The 24,076-nt window shown below is 39.4% G+C and overlaps 1 protein-coding gene across 1 annotated transcript; it reads left to right on the plus strand.

Annotated features, from left to right (window-relative positions):
* The first annotated feature begins 711 nt into the window (after positions 1–711).
* Positions 712–23,719, plus strand: isy1 (ISY1 splicing factor homolog). Its single transcript, XM_060835150.1, has 11 exons — positions 712–792; positions 2,949–2,971; positions 6,891–6,942; positions 7,665–7,730; positions 10,874–10,916; positions 11,003–11,115; positions 12,472–12,589; positions 13,485–13,607; positions 21,401–21,516; positions 22,936–23,022; positions 23,359–23,719. Exons 1-11 carry the CDS (start codon positions 790–792, stop codon positions 23,464–23,466), a joined length of 852 nt encoding a protein of 283 aa, XP_060691133.1. The 5' UTR covers positions 712–789; the 3' UTR covers positions 23,467–23,719.
* Positions 23,720–24,076: the final 357 nt, after the last annotated feature.

Below are 24,076 nucleotides of genomic sequence, written 5' to 3' on the forward strand. Positions count from 1 at the left end.
AGAGTAGAAGAGACCCTCTCCCCTTTCCACCCTCCAGAGCTCTCAGTCCCTTCACTCAACCCAAGCTCATCCTTAAACCCACCCTGTCGCCCCTGCAAACCCTATTCTTTCATTACTCTCTAAGTTCTGTCCCTGCACTCCTCACGACCCCTGTCTCTCTCTCTCACGACCCCTCTCTACACGCATCCTGTCTCTCTCTCTCACTCTGTGCACGCCAACTCTCTATCTTACACTTCTCACCAAATCACCCCCCGCCTTACTCATTGCTCCCCTCTGACTCCCTCCCACCTGATGCAGAAGCAGCGCTTCGAAAGCTAGTCCTTCCAAATAAACCCTCTGGACTATAACCTGGCGTTGTGTGATTTCTAACTTTGTCCACCACCAGCATCTCCCCTCTCCCTCGTCATTTTCCTGCCCCCACTCCACCTGACTGTTATCCTCTTCTCAGCCCTCCATTTCCCCATCAACCACCCGTCTCACCCCCTAACGTTCCCCCTTCAGCAGGAGGCGTGTAACCGCAAGCTCTGACTATTATGGACTGGCCTGACCCACCACAACGCACAGCAACCATTGACCGCCGCGCGCTGACCGCCCACGTGACTCTAGTTCAAACCCTCGTCTTCCCCCGCGCACCAACCGTCACCGCCAGTGGAAAGCCAACTCTCCAATCAGCATCCTCGTTGTCGAAACGTCAACCCTGACCTACGACCCGGGAGGTCGGCTTCCGGTTCCTCGTTAGCCGTCTTGACGCATTGGGTTGTATGGTCGTAGTGGTTGACCACTTTTACAATGGTATGTATCAAATCAGCAATTATAAACGATGTTAGAGGAGAAGTGGGTGGATGGGGCATGTCCTCTCTTCGCCCTTGTTGGAAGATATGTACCAAGTGTGTTTAGGTTTATTTAGTTGTAGGGGGCTCTCTATCCGGCGATTTCTGTTCTGCGAACAGTTGTATTTCCCAGTTTAAATCTTGAAGGTTCCTGTGGAACGTTTATTCACAATCTTAAAAGTTAAACTGCTCAGAGCACCCAAAGTTTAATTGTCAATTTCGTTAGAATGTCCAGTGCAGTAATATATTGCTATAATTATTGAAGTGTTAATTGTATTATGAAAACTATGCTCATGGATTAAAGTTGGTTTAGCATGCTACATTTAAAGATGATACGTCGATGTTGGAAAACTAAATTGCACGTCCAAGCACAAATTGCATATTTTATGGGATCAAGCGAAAGTGTGGACTGCAAATGCTGGAGATCAGAGTCGAGAGTGTGGTGCTGGAAAAGCACAGCAGGTCAATCAGCATCCAAGGAGCAGGAAAATCGATGTTCTGTCTCTCTCACCTCACACACCACAAACACATATGCACTCCTGCAGGTCCACGCAGACCCTCTCTAATACACAAGCTCTCTCTTGTATGCCCACACTTGCATCCTCTCACACACTTACACCCTTTAAACGCATAGGATAGTGGAGAATGCATTTGGTATACTTTCCTTTATTGGTCAGATTATTGAGTATTGGAGTTGGGAGGTCATGTTGTGGCTGTACAGGACGTTGGTTAGGCCACTGTTGGAATATATTGGAAAAATGTTGTGAAACTTGAAAGGGCTCAGAAAAGATTTACAAGGATGTTGCCAGGGTTGGAGGATTTGAGCTACAGGGAGAGGCTGAACAGGTTGGAGTTGTTTTCTCTGGAGCGTCGGAGGCTGAGTGGTGACCTCCTGGAGTGTCGGAGGTTGAGGGGTGACCTTAGAGGTTTACAAAATTATGAGGGGCATGGATAGTGTAAATAGGCAAAGTCTTTTCCCTGGGTTTGAGGAGTCCAGAACTAGAGGGCATAAGTTTAGGGTGAGAGGGGAAAGATATAAAAGAGACCCACGGGGCAACTTTTTCACACAGAGGGTGTTACGTGTGTAGAATGAGCTGCCAGAGGAAGTGATGGAGGCTGGTACAATTGCAACATTTAAGAGGCATCTGGATGGGTAGATGAATAGGAAGGGTTTGGAGTGATATGGGCCGGGTGCTGGCAAGTGGGACTAGATTGGGTTGGGATATCTGGTTGGCATGGACGGGTTGGACCGAAGGGTCTGTTTCCATGCTGTACATCTCTATGACTCTCTCACAGACATTCATACCCCACACACAAGTTTGTGGGTTGAATTTGTACTTGCAGAATTACATTTTACTTTGCTCAAAAACTGTGTGAATCCATGTAAGATTCTGTAAATCCCTTTTTTAGAAGTATAATCAGTATGAACATTTGGGCACAGACAGCTTTACACAGAGCACCTCACAGCCTCAGTGCATTATTTGAGTTGACATGGCACCAATTGTTAACATTCACTTGAGAATGTAACTTTTTTAACAAAAAGTTCTGGGATTTACATCTGAAAGAACTGAAACCAACATGGTCATTCTAGAAGATGAGAGACTTAACAAACAATCCAGGTCTTTTTCAATATTTAATTTTAATTGCATCACATTGTAAACTTTTGCTATAAATTCTGTGTCATATGATCTTATACTCCATAACCACCCGATGAAGGAGCAGGGCTCCAAGAGCTGGTGCTTCCAAATAATCCTGTTGGACTATACCCTCCAGTTGCGATTTTTAACTTTGAACACCAAGTAGAGCTAATATAATTTAGACAGGGGTTTATTGGACTCTTCTTGGTTTGTATTCTTTCTAATGTTTACTAGGTGAATTTGACAGTGTGATATTAACACTTTCATAAATTCCTAATCTCTATTTACCGACATGGATTAATTACTTTTAGTGAGAATTATGATTTCAGTCTATGTTTTTAATAAATGTATCATTATCCTGCTGTGTACATTTGCTAGGTGATTGAAATGGGGTAATAAAGGTGGCTTGCCATGTTGTTGAGTTCTACTACTCACTTCTAACTTCAATAACTTAACGTAAAATTAATTTTCCCTCCCACAGGCTCGAAATGCTGAGAAGGCAATGTAAGTACATTCAATTTTCATTACTAAAATGAAATCCAACTTTCAGCTTAATTCTGATGTGTCTTGTGTGAATTTTTGGATTCCATGTAGTTTTTCTTCACCTGGTTGAACTATGGTATCCATTTTAGCTGTTTGGGTTTGGAAGGAATAGCCTGAGGAGCCTTAGTGAGTTACTGCAGTGTGTCTTCTAGATGGTACTCACTGTTTCATTGGTGGTGAATGGGACACACTGCTACTGAGCATCGATGATGGAGGGAATGGATGCTTGTGAAAATGCTACTCCAGCAGGCTGTTTGTTTCTTGATGGTGTCAAGGTTCTGAAGTGTTCTTGAGCTGCATCCACCCAGTCAAGTGGGGAGTATTCCATCACACTATTGACTTGTGCTGTGTAAATGGTGGACAGGCAACTTATTGGACAGGAGGTGCATTATACACCTAAGTATTCCTAGCTTCTGACTTGCCTTTGTAGCCACTGTTTATATAGCAAGTCCACTTGAGCTTCTGGTCAATGGTAATCCAAAGGATGTTGATTGTGGGTGGATTCAGTGATGGTAACACCATTGAATGTCAAATTACAATGGTTAGATTGTCTCCTATTGGAAATGGCCATTGTTTGGCTTTTGTGTGGTACAAATGTTACTTGTCTTTTGTCAGTCCAAGCCTGGATATTGCCCAGATCTTGTTGTATTTGAATGTGAACTGCTTCGGTATCTGAGGAGTTGTGAAGAGTGCTGAATGTTGTATAATCAGCAAACATCCCTACATCTGATCTTAAGATGGAAAGAAGGTCATTGATGAGGTAGCTGAAATTGTTTGGGCTGAGGGCATAAGGAACTTTTACAGTCCCATGGTAGTGTCCCTGTCTCTGATCTAAGAGCCATGGGTTCAACCTCACATGTTTCACAGGTGTGTAATAATTCCTCTGAATAGGAAATGGGTCTACCTCAGCAGTAGAGCATTTCAGTGCAAATCATGAGGTTCCTCAGTTCATGCTAGGGCATTCTTAATAGTCTCTTATGGCAAAGTGGTAGTATCCCCACCTCTGGACCATGAAGCCCAAGTTCAAGTCTCACCTGCTCCAGAGGTGTGTAGTAACATCTCTGAGCAGCTTATTAGAAAATATCTGCAATAAATGGGCAACTGGTAGCAATTTCTAAGCCATTAAATGCAGGCCAATTGAGAACTCATGAATAGTTACCCTGAAGAACTTCTGCAAAGATGGCCCAGAGCTAAGATGACTAATTTCCAACAAATGTAACAATTTTTCTTTGTACCAGATGTGACTTCAACTAGTGAGAGTTTGCTCCTTGATATCCATTAAGTTTTTGCTATGGCTCATTGATGCCATATTCATTTGAATGTGACTTTGATGTCAAGGTCTGTCACTCGCACCTCAGGAATTCAGCTCATTTTTTCCAAGGCTCAATGAGGTCAGGAGCTGAATGACCCTGGCAGAACCCAAACTAGGCATCAGTGCTAAGTTATTGCTAAGCATGTGCTACTTGATAGCTCTGTTGATAACACTTCACTGATGATTGAGTAGACAGATGGGATGTTTATTGGCTTTGTCCTGCTTTTTATGTACAAGACATCCTTGGGCAATTTTCCACAATGTTGGGTAGATGCCAGTGTTGTAACAATATTGAATAGCTTCACTAGTGGAGTGGCAAGTTATAGAGTCATAGAGATGTACAGCATGGAAACAGACCCTTCGGTCCAACCCATCTACGCCGACCAGATATCCCAACCCAATCTAGTCCCACGTGCCAGCACCTGGCCCATATCCCTCCAAACCCTTCCGATCCATATACTGATCTAAATGCCTCTTAAATGTTGCAATTGTACCAGCCTCCACCACATCCTCTGGCAGCTCATTCCATACACGTACCACTGTCTGCGTGAAAAAGTTGCCCCTTGGGTCTCTTTTATATCTTTTCCCTCTCACCCTAAACCTATGCCGTCTAGTTCTGGACTCCCTGACTCCAGGGAAAAGACTTTGCCTATTTATCCTATCCATCCCCCTCATAATTTTGTAAACCTCTATAAGGTTACCCCTCAACCTCCGACGCTCCAGGGAAAACAGCCCCAGCCTGTTCAGCCTCTCCCTGTAGCTTAAATCCTCCAACCCTGGTAACATCCTTGTAAATCTTTTCTGAACCCTTTCAAGTTTCACAACATCTTTCCAATAGGAAGGAGACCAGAATTGCATGCAATATTCCAACAGTGGCCTAACCAATGTCCTGTACAGCCGTAACATGACCTCCCAACTCCTGCACTGAAAAATGTGTTGCTGGAAAAGCGCAGCAGGTCAGGCAGCATCCAAGGAGCAGGAGAATCGACGTTTTGGGCATAAGCTGAAGAAAGGCTTATGCCCAAAACGTCAATTCTCCTGCTCCTTGGATGCTGCCTGACCTGTTGCGCTTTTCCAGCAACACATTTTTCAGCTCTGATCTCCAGCATCTGCAGTCCTCACTTTCTCCTCCCAACTCCTGTACTCAATACTCTGACCAATAAAGGAAAGCATACCAAACGCCTTCTTCACTATCCTGTCTACCTGCGACTCCACTTTCAAGGAGCTATGAACCTGCACTCCAAGGTCTCTTTGTTCAGCAACACTCTCTAGGCCCTTACCATTAAGCGTATAACTCCTGCTAAGATTTGCTTTCCCAAAATGCAGCACCTCGCATTAATCAGAATTAAACTCCACCTGCCACTTCTCAGCCCATTGGCCCATCTGGTTAAGATCCTGTTGTAATCTGAGGTGACCCTCTTCGCAGTCCACTACACCTCCAATTTTGGTGACATCTGCTAACTTACTAACTGTATTTCTTATGCTCGCATCCAAATCATTTATGTAAATGACAAAAAGTAGAGGGCCCAGCACCAATCCTTGTGGCACTCCACTGTCATAGACCTCCAGTCTGAAAAACAACCCTCCACCACCACCCTCTATCTACTACCTTTGAGCCAGTTCTGTATCCTCTGTATTCCTGATGAAGGGCTTATGCTCGAAACGTCGAATTCTCTATTCCTGAGATGCTGCCTAACCTGCTGTGCTTTGACCAGCAACACATTTGCAGCTGTGATCTCCAGCATCTGCAGACCTCATTTTTTACCCCAGTTCTGTATCCAAATGGCTAGTTCTCCTGCATTCCATGAGATCTAACCTTGCTAATTAGTCTCCCATGGGGAACCTTGTCGAACGCCTTATAGATCACATCGACTGCTCTGCCCTCATCAATCTTCCATAGCCCTTGATATCACACAGAGTGAATTGAATTGGCTAAAGACTGGAATCTGAGGTGCTGGGGACCACTAGAGTAGGCTGAGATGGATCACTCTCTTGGCATTTCTGGCTGGGAATTACTGCGAATGCTTAACCTTTCTCTTCTGCACTGAGAATGTGACTTTCTATGACATTTTCCAAGTTGTTAGTAAATAATGTAAATAGTCATAAGTTCTAACACAGATCCTTGTGGGGCACCACTATTCAATCCTTCCAATCACGTACCTACCATCCCTACTTTCTGTTTCCTGCCACTTAACCAACTTGCCCTCAATTCTATTTAGTTAACAATCTGTTACATAGGACTTTATCAAATGATGTCTCTGTCCATATAAACAATATTCATGGACTCCCCCTGTCCACTACTTTAATAACCTTTTGAAAAAAAATTAGATGAGGTTTGTCAGGCATGAAAACATGCTGGCTCTTCCTGATTCACTGAAAATTTTCAAGAGTTAGCTCATCCTTGAGTTTTTTTCCAGCATTTCCTGCTTTTGTTTCATTTATTTCTTGTATTAGTGAGTTTATTTATTACATTGCTGCATTGTTTTGTGTATATTTTATATTCCAATGCAACATCCTTATAGATTACTAAGAGTTGAATTAATAATTCATGGTAATGGTTTGTTCCAGGACCGCTCTGGCAAGGTTTCGCCAGGCCCAGCTGGAAGATGGAAAAGTTAAGGTTGGTAAATTGCGCAGTAGTTTTCAAGCAAGATGCAACAAAGAGGACCACTTTGTATATAAAAAAAATATAAACTCTGGTATAGATGCTGTTCAACTACACAAGTGTCTCCTTAATATTTACAAGAAGTAAAAAAATGCTTAATTATGGAGCTTATATTTTAGAATCATGGAATCCCTACAGTGTGGAAACAGGCCCCTCAGCCCAACAAGCCAACAGCAACCCTCTGAAGGGTAATCCACCCAGACCCATTCCCCGACTGCTCTACAATTACCCCAGATTAATGCACCCAATCCACACATCCCTGAACACTATGTGCAAGTTTGCATGGCCAATTCACCTAACCTGCAGATCTTTGGATTTTGGGAGAAAACCCACGTAGACACAAAGAGAATGTGCAAACTCCACACAAGGTGTGAATCGAACCCTAGTCCCTGAGGCTGTGAAGCGACAGTGCTAACCACTGAGCCACCATGCCGCCCCACTGAATTGTCAACACTTGACCTATCAAATTATATTTGGAATGAGTGTTACCTGGCCAATAGATTACCTTCTAACAAAATAAATTTAGTGCAACATAATTATTCCAACATATTTTTTGCCTGAAGTTGAATAATGAGATCCTTACCTCTTCACCAGTTTGTTTGCTTTACAATCAGCGTTTTGAAGTTGGCAATATTTGGTGTGGAGTTAGTTTTGATTACTGTCTCTGCATTCAGTAGGAGAGGAGACCATTCCTTGCATCAGAATGTAATGATTTGCATAAAGCAGAGAAATGGAGAAGACAGGTGAGCAAAATCTTCTGGTTAAATCTAACATTTCATAATTCTCTTGAGCTCCAGTAGTTTCTTGAATGGATTTAGCACAATAATATATTTGTTTATTTATTGAATCCTTTATTGTATATCAGACCTTATTATCCGATGCTCAGAAGTTTGTCTTAATCAAATTTCAGATTGTTTGAAATTTTAGGAAATTTGGGTAGATTCCTGCTCTGATTTTAATAACTAGTCAATGTTAAAGTTAAAGAAAAAACAAAAGATGCTGTAAGTCAGAAACAAAAGCAGAAATTGCTGGTAACACTCAGCAGGTCTGGCAGCATATGTGAAGAGAAATCAGAGTTAACATTTCAGTACTCATGGTAGCTAGGAAAATGTTAGTTTTTATGTAGAAGGTAGAATGGGGGAGGGGCTAAGTGGGGATAGAGCCCAAAGAGACTGAAGAATAGTGGACAGACAAAGGAGTGGATAACGATCTGGCTAGGAGGGTGAATATCTGTTGGTGGAGGTGAAAGTGAGGACTGCAGATTGGAGATCAGAGTCAAGATTAGAATGTTGCTGGAAAAGCACAGCAGGTCAGGCAGCATCCAAGGAGCAGAAACATCGATATTTTGGGCTGGAGCCCATCATCAGGAATGATGCTGGGAGCCTCAGAGGTGGAGAGATAAATTGGGGGGAAGATTGGGGCTGGGGAGAAGGTAACTAAGAGTGCAATAGGTGGATGGAAGTGGGGATAAAGATGATCGGTCGGAGAGGAGGGTGGAGCGGATAGGTGGGAAGATTTCAGTTAGGACAGGTCATGAGGATGGTGCTGAGCTGGAAGGTTGGAACTGGGGTAAAATAGAGGGAGAGGAAACTGCTAAAGTCCACATTGATGTCCTGGGGTTGAAGTGTTCCGAGGCAGAAGATGAGGTGTTCTTCCTCCAGGCATCTGTTGGTAAGGGAGTGGAGATGGAGGAGGCTCAGCACCTGCATGTCCTTGGCAGATTGGGAGACGGAGTTGAAATGTTCGGCCACGGGGCGGTGGGGTTGTTAATGGAGACTGTTACTGGCTAACAATGTACAGTATTGTGTGTAAAGCTAAGAAGAAATTTGATTGGGGATTTTTTTTAAATCATGAAAGACCTGGACAGAGTAGATAGGGTGCAAATGTGTTGCTGGTCAAAGCACAGCAGGCCAGGCAGCATCTCAGGAATTCTCTATTCCTGAGATGCTGCCTGGCCTGCTGTGCTTTGACCAGCAACACATTTGCAGCTGTGATCTCCAGCATCTGCAGACCTCATTTTTTACTCAGAGTAGATAGGGTGGCATTGTTCCTGTGAATGGATGACACCCATCTAAAGTGATTTGCAAAAGACGTAAATGTAACAAGAAACTTCTGTTCACCACAGTGACTGATTTAAGTGTGCTTAAGGTTTATTTGAGGCATTCAAAAAAGCATAACAGGTTTAACTACATATGAAGGATGTACAGGACTATGGAGAAAGTGCAAGAGCATGATGCTAAGTCATGATCTTTGCTTGGAGAGCTAGTGTGGACACGATAGGTTTCTGGACCATAGCAAATCTGTGATGTTATTACAATTGTTTAAATAGAGTCTAGAGATGTACAGCATTGAAACAGATCCTTCGGTCCAACCTGCCCATGCCAATCAGATATCCCAACCCAATCTAGTCCCACCTGTCATCACCCGGCCTATGTCTTTCTCCAAACCTTTCCTATTCATATACCCCTCCAAATGCCTCTTAAATGTTGCAATTATACCAGCCTCCACTACTTCTTCTGGCAGCTCATTCATTTGACATTTGAATTACCTCCAAAACCAGTATGTCCTTTCTTAATATGGGGACCAAACTGTACACGATACTTCAGGTATTGGACAATGTGATATGTAATGACTTCCCCATTTTTAAGCTCAAAATCTTGAATAATAAGGGTCAAATTCCATTTGCCTTCTTAATTATTTGGGACACTTGTATGCTAACCTTTTGTGTTACGTGTACAAGAACAACCAGATCTCCCTGTGCTGCACTTTTTAAGAATCACTTTCCATTTAAGTAATAGACTGCCTTTTGATTCTTCTATCAAATTGCATCACTTCACACTTTTTTCTTCATCTACTAAGTCTTTTCCCGCTTATTCAACCTAACTATATGCTATTGCAAAAAATCACAGAAGTGAAATTGTAGATTTCAGCATTAATTTGGTATTTTTATTGGAGTTCCACATTGAAGTTGGTGTTTTTTTCTTCAGTGAAGTAACAGTAAAGATGTTTAAATTTTTTCATGCTATTTTTCAAATATTTATATTAATAGTTGTAAGTGTACTGTAAGCTTTAACTCATATATGGGAAAGCAAAAAATAGCCATTAAAACATAGCTTAACAGTATAAGGAGGAAAAAAAGAATTAATTCTAATATAGTCTAATGCAAGACAACTTATATTTTAACATTATAAACAACTTTAGTGTAAACTAAATTCTAATTAATCTTGTTAGAGAAAATGTTTCATATTTTGATTGAATTACTGGGAAATGATATTGTTTTTCTCATTTTCAATTATTGGAAGAGCTCAGCAGGTCTGGTAGCATCTGTGGAGAGAAAACCACTGGACCTGAAATGTTAACTCTGATTTCTTTCCACAGATGCTGCCAGACTAGCTGAGCTTTTCCAGAGATGTTATTACACACCTCTGGAGCAGGTGGGACTTGAACCCAGGTCTCTTGGTTCAGGAACACTATCACTGTTCCACAAAAGGGCCTCCATGTATCACTGCTATTGCTTCACCATCCCATACCAAAGACCCATGCCTTTTGTTTGTGATTTACAGCATCTGCAATTCTTTTGGTTTTTATTTCTCACTTTAAGTGCTTGTTATAACTTGCTAAATTTAAATGCATGTTTAGTAAAATCACTTATACATTGTTCTGCCTGTGTAATTTCTAATATCAGTTTTAGGATTTAATTCAAAGATAGATGCTTGAAATTTTATAAATGTTTAAGCTTGAAGCCATCCCTTCCATGGCATCATGCGTTATTACTGATCCTAGAAATAAAAGCATATAGATGTACTTTTAGGGGATACACGTTGTCAGATAGTTTTCATAATGTCTGCAGCTTATTTCTATTTAGTAATTTTGTATTATTTTGTAGATAATAAGTGAAATTTCCAAAAAGGTAGCACAGATACAAAATGGTAAGTTTCTGAAATTCTTCAAAAATTGTGTTCGGTTTTATAGTATGCATTTGTATAAATTAAACATACTTTTTTTTTACTTAAAGCTGGTTTGGGAGAATTTCGGATACGTGATCTGAATGATGAAATCAATAAGTTGTTGCGAGAGAAGGGCCATTGGGAAGTCAGAATAAAGGAGTTAGGAGGTCCAGACTATGGAGTAAGTACCTTAGGAAACTGTTCTGATGACACAAATGGTTATTACAATGGCAGCCATAGCTGTTAGAAATTATGCATTTTCAGATTTTGATTGAAGCTTTGAAACAAAGGATCTAATAGCACCTATTTCAGAATTGGTGTCTTAATTTTGAACATGCCTAGGCAATCTGAATTTATTATTAGGTGCAACTCCATAAGTCTATGTATGTACCTCTTTGTTTAAATCTTTTAAGCTTCTGTTTCCAAGATAGATGAAAACCTTTGAAAACATACAAGGTACTTAACTATAAAAGGCTAGTATCTTTTAGTACAGGATGTTAGTTTTTTTAACATTCAGCAGAAATAAATAAGTTGGTTGTTTAGTGATCCTTTGTTACACTACTTAAATAATTGGTCTTCTAGTTTATTGCTGAAACATCAATTTTTCCATGTTTTAAAACTTTAGATGCCAGGGGAAGTGAAAATATGGATTCAGTTTCATGCCCGATCCCTTTAGCTGCAACGGTATATCTTCTCCTTGCTCCCCTGGACCTTTTAACTTCTTGCTCGATTGCTTGTATTTCCCACTTCGCCGATCATCCGGATTACCTATCTGTCTTGAGTACTTGTACTTGCTATGTTTCTTCCTGTCATACATTACTGCTATTTTTTTAAATGTTACATGCTTTTCAAATCAGCCTGTTCAGAGATGTTATTACACACCTCTGGAACAGGTGGGACTTGAACCCAGGTCTCTTGGTTCAGGAACACTATCACTGTTCCACAAAAGGGCCTCCATGTATCACTGCTATTGCTTCACCATCCCATACCAAAGACCCATGCCTTTACTGACTATTGCTGATGACCTCACCACCAAATGATGCTTTTCTGAACAATATCCTGCAAGTGTTGTCGTCTTGTTGACATTTATTAGGATCTACATCCTAACACTTCAACATAATTGATTGCATGTTATTGGATTGAACGGCATATCCTTCAACTGTCAAATGCCGAATAGGAATTTGTACTTTAATTTTTTTAACAATTTAATTCAAGATTCTTTGTGTCGCAGTTTTCTGAGAATCTATAAATTGTACACAATCACCAGCATAGAAGGTGAATGTTGTCATTCTAAAGCTGGTCACTATGAAGTGTTCAAGGAAGTGGGTGCTGACTTCTGAGAAACAGCTAAAATCAGAAATTCAACATTGCTATGGATGTATATGACTCCGATTTGCCTTCTCCCAACCTGGAGCTGAGCATTGATTACTCATTGTGCTGTGATATTGTACTGTTCCTGTTAAATCTAATGCAACATTGTAAGATTATAGGCTGAATAATGCTTTTTTGTAACTTGGAGATTTTTTTCAACACTTAGAAAATTGGACCAAAAATGTTGGATCACGAGGGAAAAGAAGTTCCAGGCAATAGAGGATACAAGTATTTTGGAGCAGCTAAAGATTTGCCAGGAGTCCGAGAACTGTTTGAAAAAGAACGTATGTTTTTAAAAAAAAAATTTCATCCTTTTTCACCAATTCTTTTCCACTTGTAATTCTAAAACCTTCAACCTATAAGGAAGTGTGATGGACAATCCTGGTATCCTGTTTCTATTCCTATTTTTCATGTTTGAGCCTTGACCGTGATTGTTGCATGCTTCTTGATCATAGGAATGACACAGATGAGCCAAAAATCTTATCCTCCTCTAATATTTGTATGTACTTCCACAACTTGCTAACTGTGTTGCTGGTTACTAGTTACACATGCTGGTTGACTTTACCCAATCCCTAACTTCAGTGAGGTGAGACCAGTTGCAGTACACCTACTATTGCTTTACCTAATGCAAATAATTAAACATGGGCCCTTGTTAGTATGCATATCTGTTAAGTTATGGGGGAATCCAAATGATATAAAACTTTTCTTCCAGAATTGTAGTTGCACTGCTTAAGAAGCAGGCCTTTGTCATCGGTGCCTTTGTCTTTGAATGACTCTCTGACTTTAAACAAAAATTGTCTTATTTCAAAAGATGCAGGCTTCCAATTTTCTTTTATCTGATATTCTTGACACCACCAAGTGAATCGGAGTCCTACTGTCAGTCTTCCAATCAGCCCAAAATATCACTGATTTCACTAACAAATTAAAGTGCTGCATGCTAGTGTTCAGATGTATCATATACCACACTGTATCGATGAACATTAACATTTTAGATATTGGATAATATTACCTAGACGTACTTTAATAATATTGGCAAAAGATGTTAAGAAGAATGATTGATTTTTTTAAAAAAACACTCAAAACTAAATATATAATAATAGGCAGTGCAGTACATAATACATTTGTTGTTGTTGTTCAAAGAAATTCCAACATACCATTTAATTATATCTTTGGTTGCAGCACCTGCCCCACCACGGAAAACCCGTGCTGAGCTCATGAAAGATATTGATGCAGACTATTACGGTTACAGAGATGAAGATGATGGTGTCCTTCTACTCCTAGAACAAGAGCTTGAGAAACAAGGTAAACCTGAAGAGCTACTCTATTACATTTGGCAGCTGTAACAAATGATCGAATTCTGTAATTGTGATAAATACAGGTTATTGGCATAATGGACATACTGCTCCTCGGATGCTGCCTGAACTGCTGTGCTCTTCCAGCACCACTAATCCAGAATCTAATCTATATTGGAATAACATGATTTGACACAGATTACATCCAGTTCCAAACAGCAATTGGCAGTAAAACTTGAGAATTCCTGAAAATAGACACATTTTGTTGAAGCTTTTCGTCTTGCGATCCTCAGGACAAATTGCAAGGTTATTAATTCAGAGGGAAAAAAATCAACATTTACACTGCACGAAAGGCAAGTGCTGATTGGTTAGCAAGTGGACACCAATAGAGGTGTTGCCATGGAGAATGTCCTCATTAATACTGACGGACAGTTAAGTGCCTGCCTCTGCTTAAATTCTAAACCAGGAAGGTTGACTCTGGTCAGGGCATTACCCTGAGAAATGAACCTGTGAATTACTGTTAACCTGTTTTGTTGAATTGAAAACAGGTACAAGCCTGACAGACAACACAATTCCTTGTGCATCCAGGATCAGCCAGCGATTGCAGAATTGCATCTAATGTTAGACCCAGTTGCAAATATTCCAAGTACATGCTGATTGGGTATGGTCAGAGCCTTGCTTGTTATGGACAGTGAAAGGGATGTGCTGTTTTTGGGACTTATGACTGACTTACATTCCTGGTATCTCACTGACTCTGAAACTCAAATGGTATATTACTGATTTGTGTAATAAATGGTCTTTTTGGCTTGATGGCAACATTCTGATAGTGGCCAACACCATTTATGTTGCCACTGCACCAAACAGCATGGAACGACTAGCTTCACCTGTTGCTCAAATCTTTATAATATGTTACTATTTCAGGGAAATCTGTGGTACATTTGACCAGGTGAAAGACCTTTACATGGTCCTAAAGGACTACAGATAGAAGTTGGGACATAAATGCACACAATTATATTACATTAGTTATATTAAGACTGCAAATTTTAAAACAACAAATGTATTATGTAAGATTTGTTGCATGCTAGTGAGTGCGATTACATTCTAAAGAAGTCCTTCAGCTTTTGATGGATAGACCTGCAGCTTCTGCTAGTTGTTCCAGGCTTATAGCCATTTCTGGCAATCTATACTTTTGACCATCAGTATTTGAAAAACTGACCTTGATGAAGGCACAGAGTTCACTAATCTTGGAAGTGCACTAAGGGACTCTGACAGGATTGATAAAGGAAGTTTCAAGCCTTCCATTTTGCAATTTTTTTGTCCGTAGGGCCAGAGTGGCTGCCCATCTCTAATTTTTTCAAGGTTAAAGCAGTTACCTAACCCAAGAACTTCCCAAAAGTATATTTAAAAATTTGTTCTTACCAGAACGTAACAGCTATTTGATAACCTTAATAAGAAAAACAATTATATAATGAAACATAAATTTATACTTAAAGCATTTGCAAATCATATTAGGTATAATAATTCTAAATCTCAGGTGTGAAAAACCCAGAATGTATTTTTGATTGCTCAATGATTGTTTGGATTTAGCCATCAGTGATGAAATAATAGCACTTGTCACTGAATTCAAAGATAGCTGCCTGCAAAGGTCCTGATCTTGTGGCATAGATTTCATTTTTCCTGTCAATAGTTTGATTCTGACACTCAATAAGGGAGACTCTGACATCTGGCAAGAACAGTATAATCAGAAGCGATGAGTAACTAATGACACTGAAGAATTAGAACATAGAACAGTACAGCACAGAACAGGCCCTTCAGCCCATGATGTTGTGTCAACCATTGATCCTCATGTATGCACACTCAAATTTCATATGCATGTCCAGCAGTCTCTTAAATGTCCCCAATGACCTTGCTTCCACAACTGCTGCTGGCAACGCATTCCATGCTCTCTCAACTCTCTGTGTAAAGAACCCGCCTCTGACATCCCCTCTATACTTTCCTCCAACCAGCTTAAAACTATGACTCCTCATGTTAGCCATTTCTGCCCTGGGAAATCGTCTCTGGCTATGATGGAAGGAAGCTCAATAAGGAACTCCTGTAGTGATGTCCTGGTACTGAGATGGATGACTCCAGCAAACAACTATTTTCCAGTGTGGTAGGAATGACTTCAATCAAGGGACAGTCACCTGCATTCCTTGATCTCAAGGGCAGTCACTCTCACCTTTCATCTTGAGTTCACATTTGAACTAAAGCTGTAATGAGGTCGGGGAAAGAGTTGCCCTGTCAAAACCAAACTCAGCATTGGAGGTAGTTCTCAACATCTTAAAATCATACAATCCATGGATTGTGGAAGCACTTAGCTCATTGAGTCCACACTGACCTTCCAAACAGCATCCTACCCAGACCAACTCCCCCCCCCCCCCCCCCCCCCCTCCCTGTAACCCTGCATTGTCCATGGCTAATCCATCTAACCTACGCATCCCTGGACACTAGCCAATCCAGCATGAAATAAAATTCATTGGTCACCCTTCAGTAAATAATTTTATAAATTAGAATAAATGGGACGAAGAAATAGAATCGAGTTAGAATCGGAATAACCAAACTTTCAAAAAAACTTTGGATATTTTATTCATTGTGGAGTTTCAAATTCTAAAAATTAAAAAGAAATAGTGATTGAGGGCTGAAGAGGTTGTTCAATAAATATAATTTATTATACCACCTAAAAACCCATTTGCAGATTGTCCACTGAGATGACCTTTTCACAGATTCTTAGATTAGATTGCAAAAATGGAAGCTCTCATAAGTTTATGCAATTTCTAAACGTTTCCATCTGCAACCTATAGAAGAGAAGAAAATCAGGGACAGCAACTTTTGCATTTAACTAAGATTTGTAAACATCAGTGTCAGCTTCACAACTATAATGACAGTTTTGCCATCACTGGCTCAGGTTTCATCATTCTGATGTTTTGGGGGTAATCCATTTAGTAAGGTTTACTATCTGTATTTTTTTTAAATTCTTTAGTTTTGTAGACTTCCTGCCAATATATGCAGTAATTTACTGAACAAATGTATGAAGTTCTGTCCTTTTAAAAATGATGCTAATCCAGTGGAGCTGGCCAGTCCCATTGCAGTCTGAGTGTTTTACATTCAGGCATATCATGTTGCCTAGTAATGGCAATAATGACATTTACAGGATAATGTTTGGCCTCCTTTGTGATCTTAGGCAATTTGCGTATATTTTGTGCTATTATCCAGCCCTTCAGAAAGTAAATTAAGCATTTAATATGATAGAGCTTGATGAGAACTTACTAATCTGATTTAATCATAAAGTCAAACAACATACTCTCCCTCCCCTCCCCTACAGTTTTTTTTTATAAAACCTGACTGACAGTGTACCCATTTTGACCCTCTTCTGTTAACAGCAGAAATGGGATTGTCATGCTTACTAACTCTTTAGTTGCTAACTTACTAGTGGTCAACTGAGCTATGATGTTCAAGAACTCTATCACTTATCTGTACATGTGTAGAAAGGGTTAGTAGTGAAGATGGAGAGAGCTGTTGGGTTGCTGCATGCGACAGTGTGCATTGGATGAATGAGCGTGAGGTAAAATTATTATTGCACTTACTCTTGTGGAACACAGAAGGTCATTGATCTTTTTGATGCATTGCTCTGCATTTGATTTGATCCTGGCAGGTTGTCCATACCTGCTGTACCTTGGCCCCCTCTTGTGGTCTGCATGGTTTAAAGAAAATGGCCTTATTGACCACCATATCCACCAGGATTTCCAAATCCCCATCTGAAAAGTGGGGTGCTACCTTCCGTTTCGGAGACATTTTGTTTCCTAAGAGGACAACGTGTGAGGTAATTCCTGATTTGCAGCATCTGAAGTGTGTGCACCAAGCTTTAAATATGAGGCAGTGCCCTATATGTTTGTGTGGCAGGAATCTCACCTCTCCTGCATTCTCTGAATGCACGAGAAGGATGCCAAGGAGGTCAGTTGCACAATAAATTATGCAAAGTGTGAAACTTTGACTCTGGGACAGGATCCTGCTGTTAAATGTCCCAGAAATAATGCTTTGCCTAAAAATAGGAAAATCCATCCCTTTAGTCCTTAATCTTTTAACCTTGGTCCATATGTATTACAATATCTTATTTACTCTGCTTTAGTGATCAAATTTTTATTCATTTTGATTGAATTTGAATCCAGAAAATATTGTTATTTTAACTAATTGTGCCGTTTTGTCTTACATTCAAGAATGCAGTTTAGTATGTTAAATAATTTATTATTGCAGTTTACGGAAGGGTTTTTTTTGCATGCTCTGGTTTTAAACATATGTCTATATAGACCGTGTTGTTCTCCTTCAGTCACCGATCAGTACTTCAATCAGTTGAATTCCAAATACATGCAATTTTGGCAACATGCTTAGTGTTTCTGAATCAGCCTTATTTACTCAGACCTTGCATAATTTCAAAACTTCAGTGTACGTGTGGTTTAAAAAAAGTAGTATCTCGTTTTGGATAAAGTTATTGCATTAATTTGTTCTTTGAAGACTGGTCATGTATTGTCAGTATAAGACAGCAGTAGTAATTGTTTTGGTGTAGTAACTCTGTCCTCCTTAAAAGCCACACAAAAATGGTCCATCCTGCTGCTCAGAGCAGAAGGGAGTAAATTTACGCAACAACTAGCAGCTGAGTTCAACTGAGATGTTCTGAGAAGTGGCTAGTGATCATGAGTATGTGATTAAAGTGATGATAATTAAATGAATTTCCTAATAAGTTTGCATATGCTCATGGTAAAAGCTTTTTTTTTAACAATGTTTCCAGTACTTATGATATAATAATGATCTCAACTAACCCCAATAATTTCTGAGGCTGCATTCCCATCACCAGACTATTAATCCAGAAAAGCTCTCGTGAACAGGGTTTAAATCCTACCAAAGCAGATGGTGGAATTTTATTTCAATATAAATCTGAAATTGTGTCTAATGATGACCATAAAACCGTTGTCAATTGTGGGGAAAAAAAACCCATCTGATTCACTAATGTCTTTTAGGAAAGAAACTGCCATCCTTACCTGGTCTGGCCTACATTTAACTCCAAATCCCCACCAATGTGATTGACTCTTAACTGCCCTCTGTTTGATTGGGCAATAAATACAGGCCCATCCTGTAAATGAATTTAAAAATGAAATATGTAGAGTTGTGCGGAAAGATGCACGATTGCAAAATGGGAAAGGTTTAGATTTTAATGAAGTATATGTGACTTTTCCCAATGGTATCTCATTTCTTATTATATTACGTTAATATAATATGTAACATTATCAATGAAACCAATTTAGTTTATTACAGTAAAAAACTTCTATTCATGTGCATGTGATTAGCAGTGTAATTTCATTAAATTGTGATAATTTGGGGCATCACAGATTAGTAAAGGATTGTGCACATTTTAAAAATACCCAACAAAGTGCAGAAGTAATACACACCACACCACAGTGCTTGCTAGGAAAATGTGCTCAACCTTTTGCATGCTGATATGCTAAATGTACGAATAAATCATTTAGTCCCTCAGGCCTCTTCTATCATCAAAAAAGAACATGGCTGATTCTGCAACCTAAGTCCATATACCTGCCTTTGTTTCATCCCTTAATATTTTTAGTTAACATCCAATCTGTTTATCTCTGACTTGAAATGAATAATTGATCTGGCATTAATTTGAGTTTTCAGAATTTCTGCAACTCTTTTTGTGAGTAGAACTGCTTCCTGATTTAACTGTTCTAATTTTTTGGCAATTTCTCCTGGTTCTTGTCTTCCAACCAGCAGAAATACTTTCTCTCTCTCTCTCTCTCTCTGCCCTATCTGTTCTCCAATTCAGCCCTTAGCCATCTAAATTCTATGGTTTAGAATGGGCTGAGAAGTGGCAGATGGAGTTTAATTCAGCTAAATGCGAGGTGCTGCATTTTGAGAAAGCAAATCTTAGCAGGATTTATACACTTAATGGTAAGGTCCTAGGGAGTGTTGTTGAACAAAGAGACCTTGGAGTGCAGGTTCATAGCTCCTTGAAAATGGAGTTGCAGGTAGATAGGATAGTGAAGAAGGCAGTTGGTATGCTTTCCTTTATTGGTCAGTGTATTGAGTACAGGAGTTGAGAGGTCATGTTGCGGCTGTACTGGACATTGGTTAGGCCACTGTTGGAATATTGTGTGCATTTCTGGTCTCCTTCCTATTGGAAGGATGTTGTGAGAGGGGTAAGATATAAAAGAGACCTAAGGGGCAACGTTTTCACACACAGGGTGGTACGGGTATGGAATGAGCTGCCAGAGAAAGTGGTGGAGACTGGTACAGTTGCAACATTTAAGGGGCATTTGGATGGGTATATGAATGGGAAGGGTTTGGAGAGATATGGGCCAGGTGCTGGCAGGTGTGATGAGATTGGGTTGGATATCTGGTTGGCATGGACGGGTTGGACTGAAAGGTCTGTTTCCATGCTGTACATCTCAATAACTCTATGACTCTAAGTCTAATTTGTGTAATCTCATGTAACAATTTAACTCCATGTTCAGGTACTCTGGTAAATCTACTCAGCACTCCCCGCAGATCTTCTTTCTCTGGTGAGGTGGCCAACACTAGGCACTGTGTAATCAGGGCTTTTTATAACTCAAGCATTACTTAATCCTTTTCATATTCAAGTGTTCTCGTTATAAAGGCCATTCACCTCTTTTTATTTTCTGTAATTGTTCATGATGTTTTAATGATTTGTACCTGGATATCCAAGTCCCTTTCGAGCTCTATAGTTTCTAGCTTTTCACCATTTAGAAAGTACCACATTCTGTCCTTTTTTTGTAAATCTAGAATGAGTTACTTCCCTGTCTCCTGCCACTCACCCGATTTTCTGACCAGGTCAATCATTTGTCTTTAATGTAATGAGCTTCAGGATTAGATATCTGTCTCTTATGAATGATTTTATCAAGTGCCTTGAATGTCCGGGTTCACAAACTCCCGTCTATTCTGGTCCAGGTGTAACTTATTCTGTCATGTTTTAATTTAGGTTATTTATGATTTTTTTCTTCCTGTCATACTATTTTGCACTTTGCTCAAATACTGGACATTATTTTAAATTAGCAGGTAAGGAGCATCCAAGGAGCAGGAGAATCAACGTTTCGGGCATGAGCCCTTCTTCAGGAATCCTGAAGAAGGGCTCATGCCCGAAACGTCGATTCTCCAGCTCCTTGGATGCTGCCTGACCTGCTGCGCCTTTCCAGCAACACGTTTTCAGCTCTGATCTCCAGCATCTGCAGTCCTCTCTTTCTCCTAGATTATTTTAAATTAATCTACTTGGCTTCAAGCTCACCTCACAATTTAAGTATTTTGGATTAAAAATATCACTTTCTTCTCCTGCTCTGAAATCCCAATCCCTCAAATCTATTACTTTTGCATTCTGTAATACAATCTATTCATAACCATCTGTATGTCAGTAGATATTGATGTCCTAGACAATCAGCATTATGTATGAATAAGATTGAAACTGAAATCTGAAGTCATAAATCAGTAGTACATGTGTTGTGATGGCTTGTTTCCTAAATTTGTTGGCTTTGAATTCGACAGTTACCAGATGCTGAAATTTTGAAGTCTTCATTATGATCAGTGTTATGATTTACATAAGTGGAAATATCAGTAACAGACATTGCTTAGTGATCTGCATCTTAAGATGAACAAGAGCATTTGTGCTTTGACCGAGGGCAAACCAGATGCGAACAAAATTTACATTTGATTTGAGTATTTCAACTTTGTTTTTCCCTCACTTCTTAGTTATAATGGAAGCTGTACAAAAATGGAAGGCAGATAAAGAGGCCAGACTTGAGTATGGAGGTGACAAAGAAGAGGAGGAGGAAGAAGTAAATATTTATGCAGTGAAAGATGATGAGGTAAATGTTGTACCAAAACTTAGATTAGTGACTGTTTTACATACAGGATTTTTCTATCACAGAAAAGATCACAGAATCACTTAGGAAGCAGGCCATTTGGCCCATCGAGTCTACACTGGCACTCTGAAGAGCATCTCAGCCAGATATGTAATGATTGTATAAGAACAAAAGAAATGGGACAGCGACATTTGTATCACTATACAAGCCCATTCTTCATATAGTAAGATTGTGACTGACCTCTTTCCTCCATAGCACGAGTTTTGATACATGTACTTCACTGGCATCTTTCAGACAATGTGGAAAGTTGTTTAGTTATGTCCTATTCACAAAAATCAAGAAAAATTCTATCATGTCAAATATAGCCCCATCTGCCTCCTCTTGAGTAACTCTGTCTTTGGCAGCCCTCTCAAGGGGAACTTAAACATCAATAACCTATTCAGTGATGCTCAGTCTGGGTACTGCAAGGTCCGAATCCAGAGGTGAACTCAGTGACTGCGTTTGATATCAAAGCAACATTGGACTGAGTGACATCAAGGAACCCCACAAAATTGAAGTCACTGTCTGCAATCATCCCCAACAACTCAAAGAAAGACAAAAGGATGGCCGTGGTTATTGGAAGCCAATCATCTGTATCAGTACACTGCTGCAGAGTTCCCCAGGGTAGTGTCATAAACCTATCCGTTTTCAGATGTTCCCTTTGACCTTTATGGTTAAGGGAAAGGCATTGAAGTAGCAATGTCTGTCGATTGCACAAATATTCATTAGGATTCAGAACTCCTCTGATACTGAAGCAGTCCATATCAGAATGCAGCATGACCTGGAAAACATTCAGACGGGCTGAGAAGTGACTATACTTAAGTCTCAAGTGGAGGTCCTGGCTATCTCCAGCATGAGAGAATCTAACCATCTCCACTTAACATTCAACGTGTTATTGCTACAGAATCCCCTAATGTCAATGTCCCTGGATTCTACTATAAATCATTTTTACAATGGTCCAGGAACAGAAATAATATGTAAAGATGTGTCTTCACAAAAGAATATTTTGGCACTTTTTGTAGTTTGATTATAGTGTGTCTGTAAGACTTGATCTGGTTTTTAAGATTGCATAGCTGTCTTCGCAAAACCTCCTTGAATACAGTTCTGTGTGTTTGAATATTTATGCCATTTTTTTCCCATTAATGTTTGATAATTAAAGCCTTTGTTTTGCATTTTCTGCTGAAGAAAAATGATATTGTTAATGAGAGAAAGGAAAAAAAGTTAATGTTTCTTTAAGCAGCTAAAAATTGAAGTCATGACAGCTGAACATTTTAACCTTTGTTCTAAAAAATATATTAAAATAAATGCATAATATAATCTGAATAATTCAAATCACAATTCTGTTTCTAATAAATTAATTTTATTTAATTTCATATGTGTTAGTCTGATGAGGAAGGTGGGGAACAGCTGGAAGGAGAGGAAAACCAGCAAAAATTTATAGCTCATGTTCCTGTACCATCACAGAAAGAGGTAAGAAAACATTGAAGAAATTCTAACAATAACACTGAAGTGCAGAGAGAACGTAATAGCTTGTGATTTTTTTAACTTCAGGCTGCTTTTTCTGATTATAGGTATGGGTTGAAGGAATGATGTTCTAAAAATGACCATCTAATGTTGCTCGTAGTACATTCTTAAGAAATTGAGTCACGAGTACTTCAAGTGTGACTTATTTCAAGTTCTTTCAACAGTGGTGGATTGTTCTGCTTTACAACATATAATTCTATTTAGTACTTAATATGATTATCTACTTGGACTACTTTTCTGAATGTAATAACTTAATAATATTTTTAATTTCTGTCTTTACAGATTGAGGAGGCTCTTGTACGACGGAAGAAAATGGAGCTCTTACAGAAATATGCCAGTGAAACTTTAATGGCTCAAAGTGAAGATGCAAAAAGGCTTCTTGGATTGTAACAACACAATATTTGATAGCCAATACAAGGGTACTTATTTTATATGAAACTAACAATCTAGTTGTAGATTTGTGCACCAAATAAGACACCGAGCTCAAGTACAATGTTGCACAATGGCCAGAAAAGTCTAATATTGACATCTATGATGGTGGAGAACCAGACAATGCTTTATGTAAATAACAAACCTTTTTAAGTTAATGTGAATTGAAACTATTTTTCATTTCTAATTTAATAAAATGATCTTTTTTAGATAATTGGTTATACATCTAGATGTTTTCTAATGTTCAACACAATAGCAACTGTAGAATTTCTTATGGTGATGCAAACTTTTTGGATATTTTTGGGGATCCATGCAATGAACTGCTGATGGGGTTAGTATGCTGTTGGGTCAATATGATATTGTTGGTATTGTCTACCTAGAGATGCCAGATATATCTGAACCAGCAACAGTGGAAGTTGTTCATCAGTTTGATCCTGCCTAACAGTTACCCAAATATCACTAGAAGAGTGCACTTAGGACACGGGCTTTGTGGACTTAGTTTGTTTATCTTAGGTTACTATAGTTCCACATTGTTACTCACCTCAGGCATAACATCCATTGCTTTTGTGAT

This window comes from Hemiscyllium ocellatum, chromosome 14, assembly GCF_020745735.1.
Source record: "Hemiscyllium ocellatum isolate sHemOce1 chromosome 14, sHemOce1.pat.X.cur, whole genome shotgun sequence".
NCBI lineage: Eukaryota > Metazoa > Chordata > Chondrichthyes > Orectolobiformes > Hemiscylliidae > Hemiscyllium > Hemiscyllium ocellatum.

Excerpts from the sequence above, each read along its gene's own strand:
- isy1 (XM_060835150.1), top strand. Across the intron at positions 6,943-7,664 it reads TGGAAGATGGAAAAGTTAAG|GAGAGGAGACCATTCCTTGC; the intron begins GTTGGTAAATTG and ends TGCATTCAGTAG. Across the intron at positions 12,590-13,484 it reads AGAACTGTTTGAAAAAGAAC|CACCTGCCCCACCACGGAAA; the intron begins GTATGTTTTTAA and ends CTTTGGTTGCAG.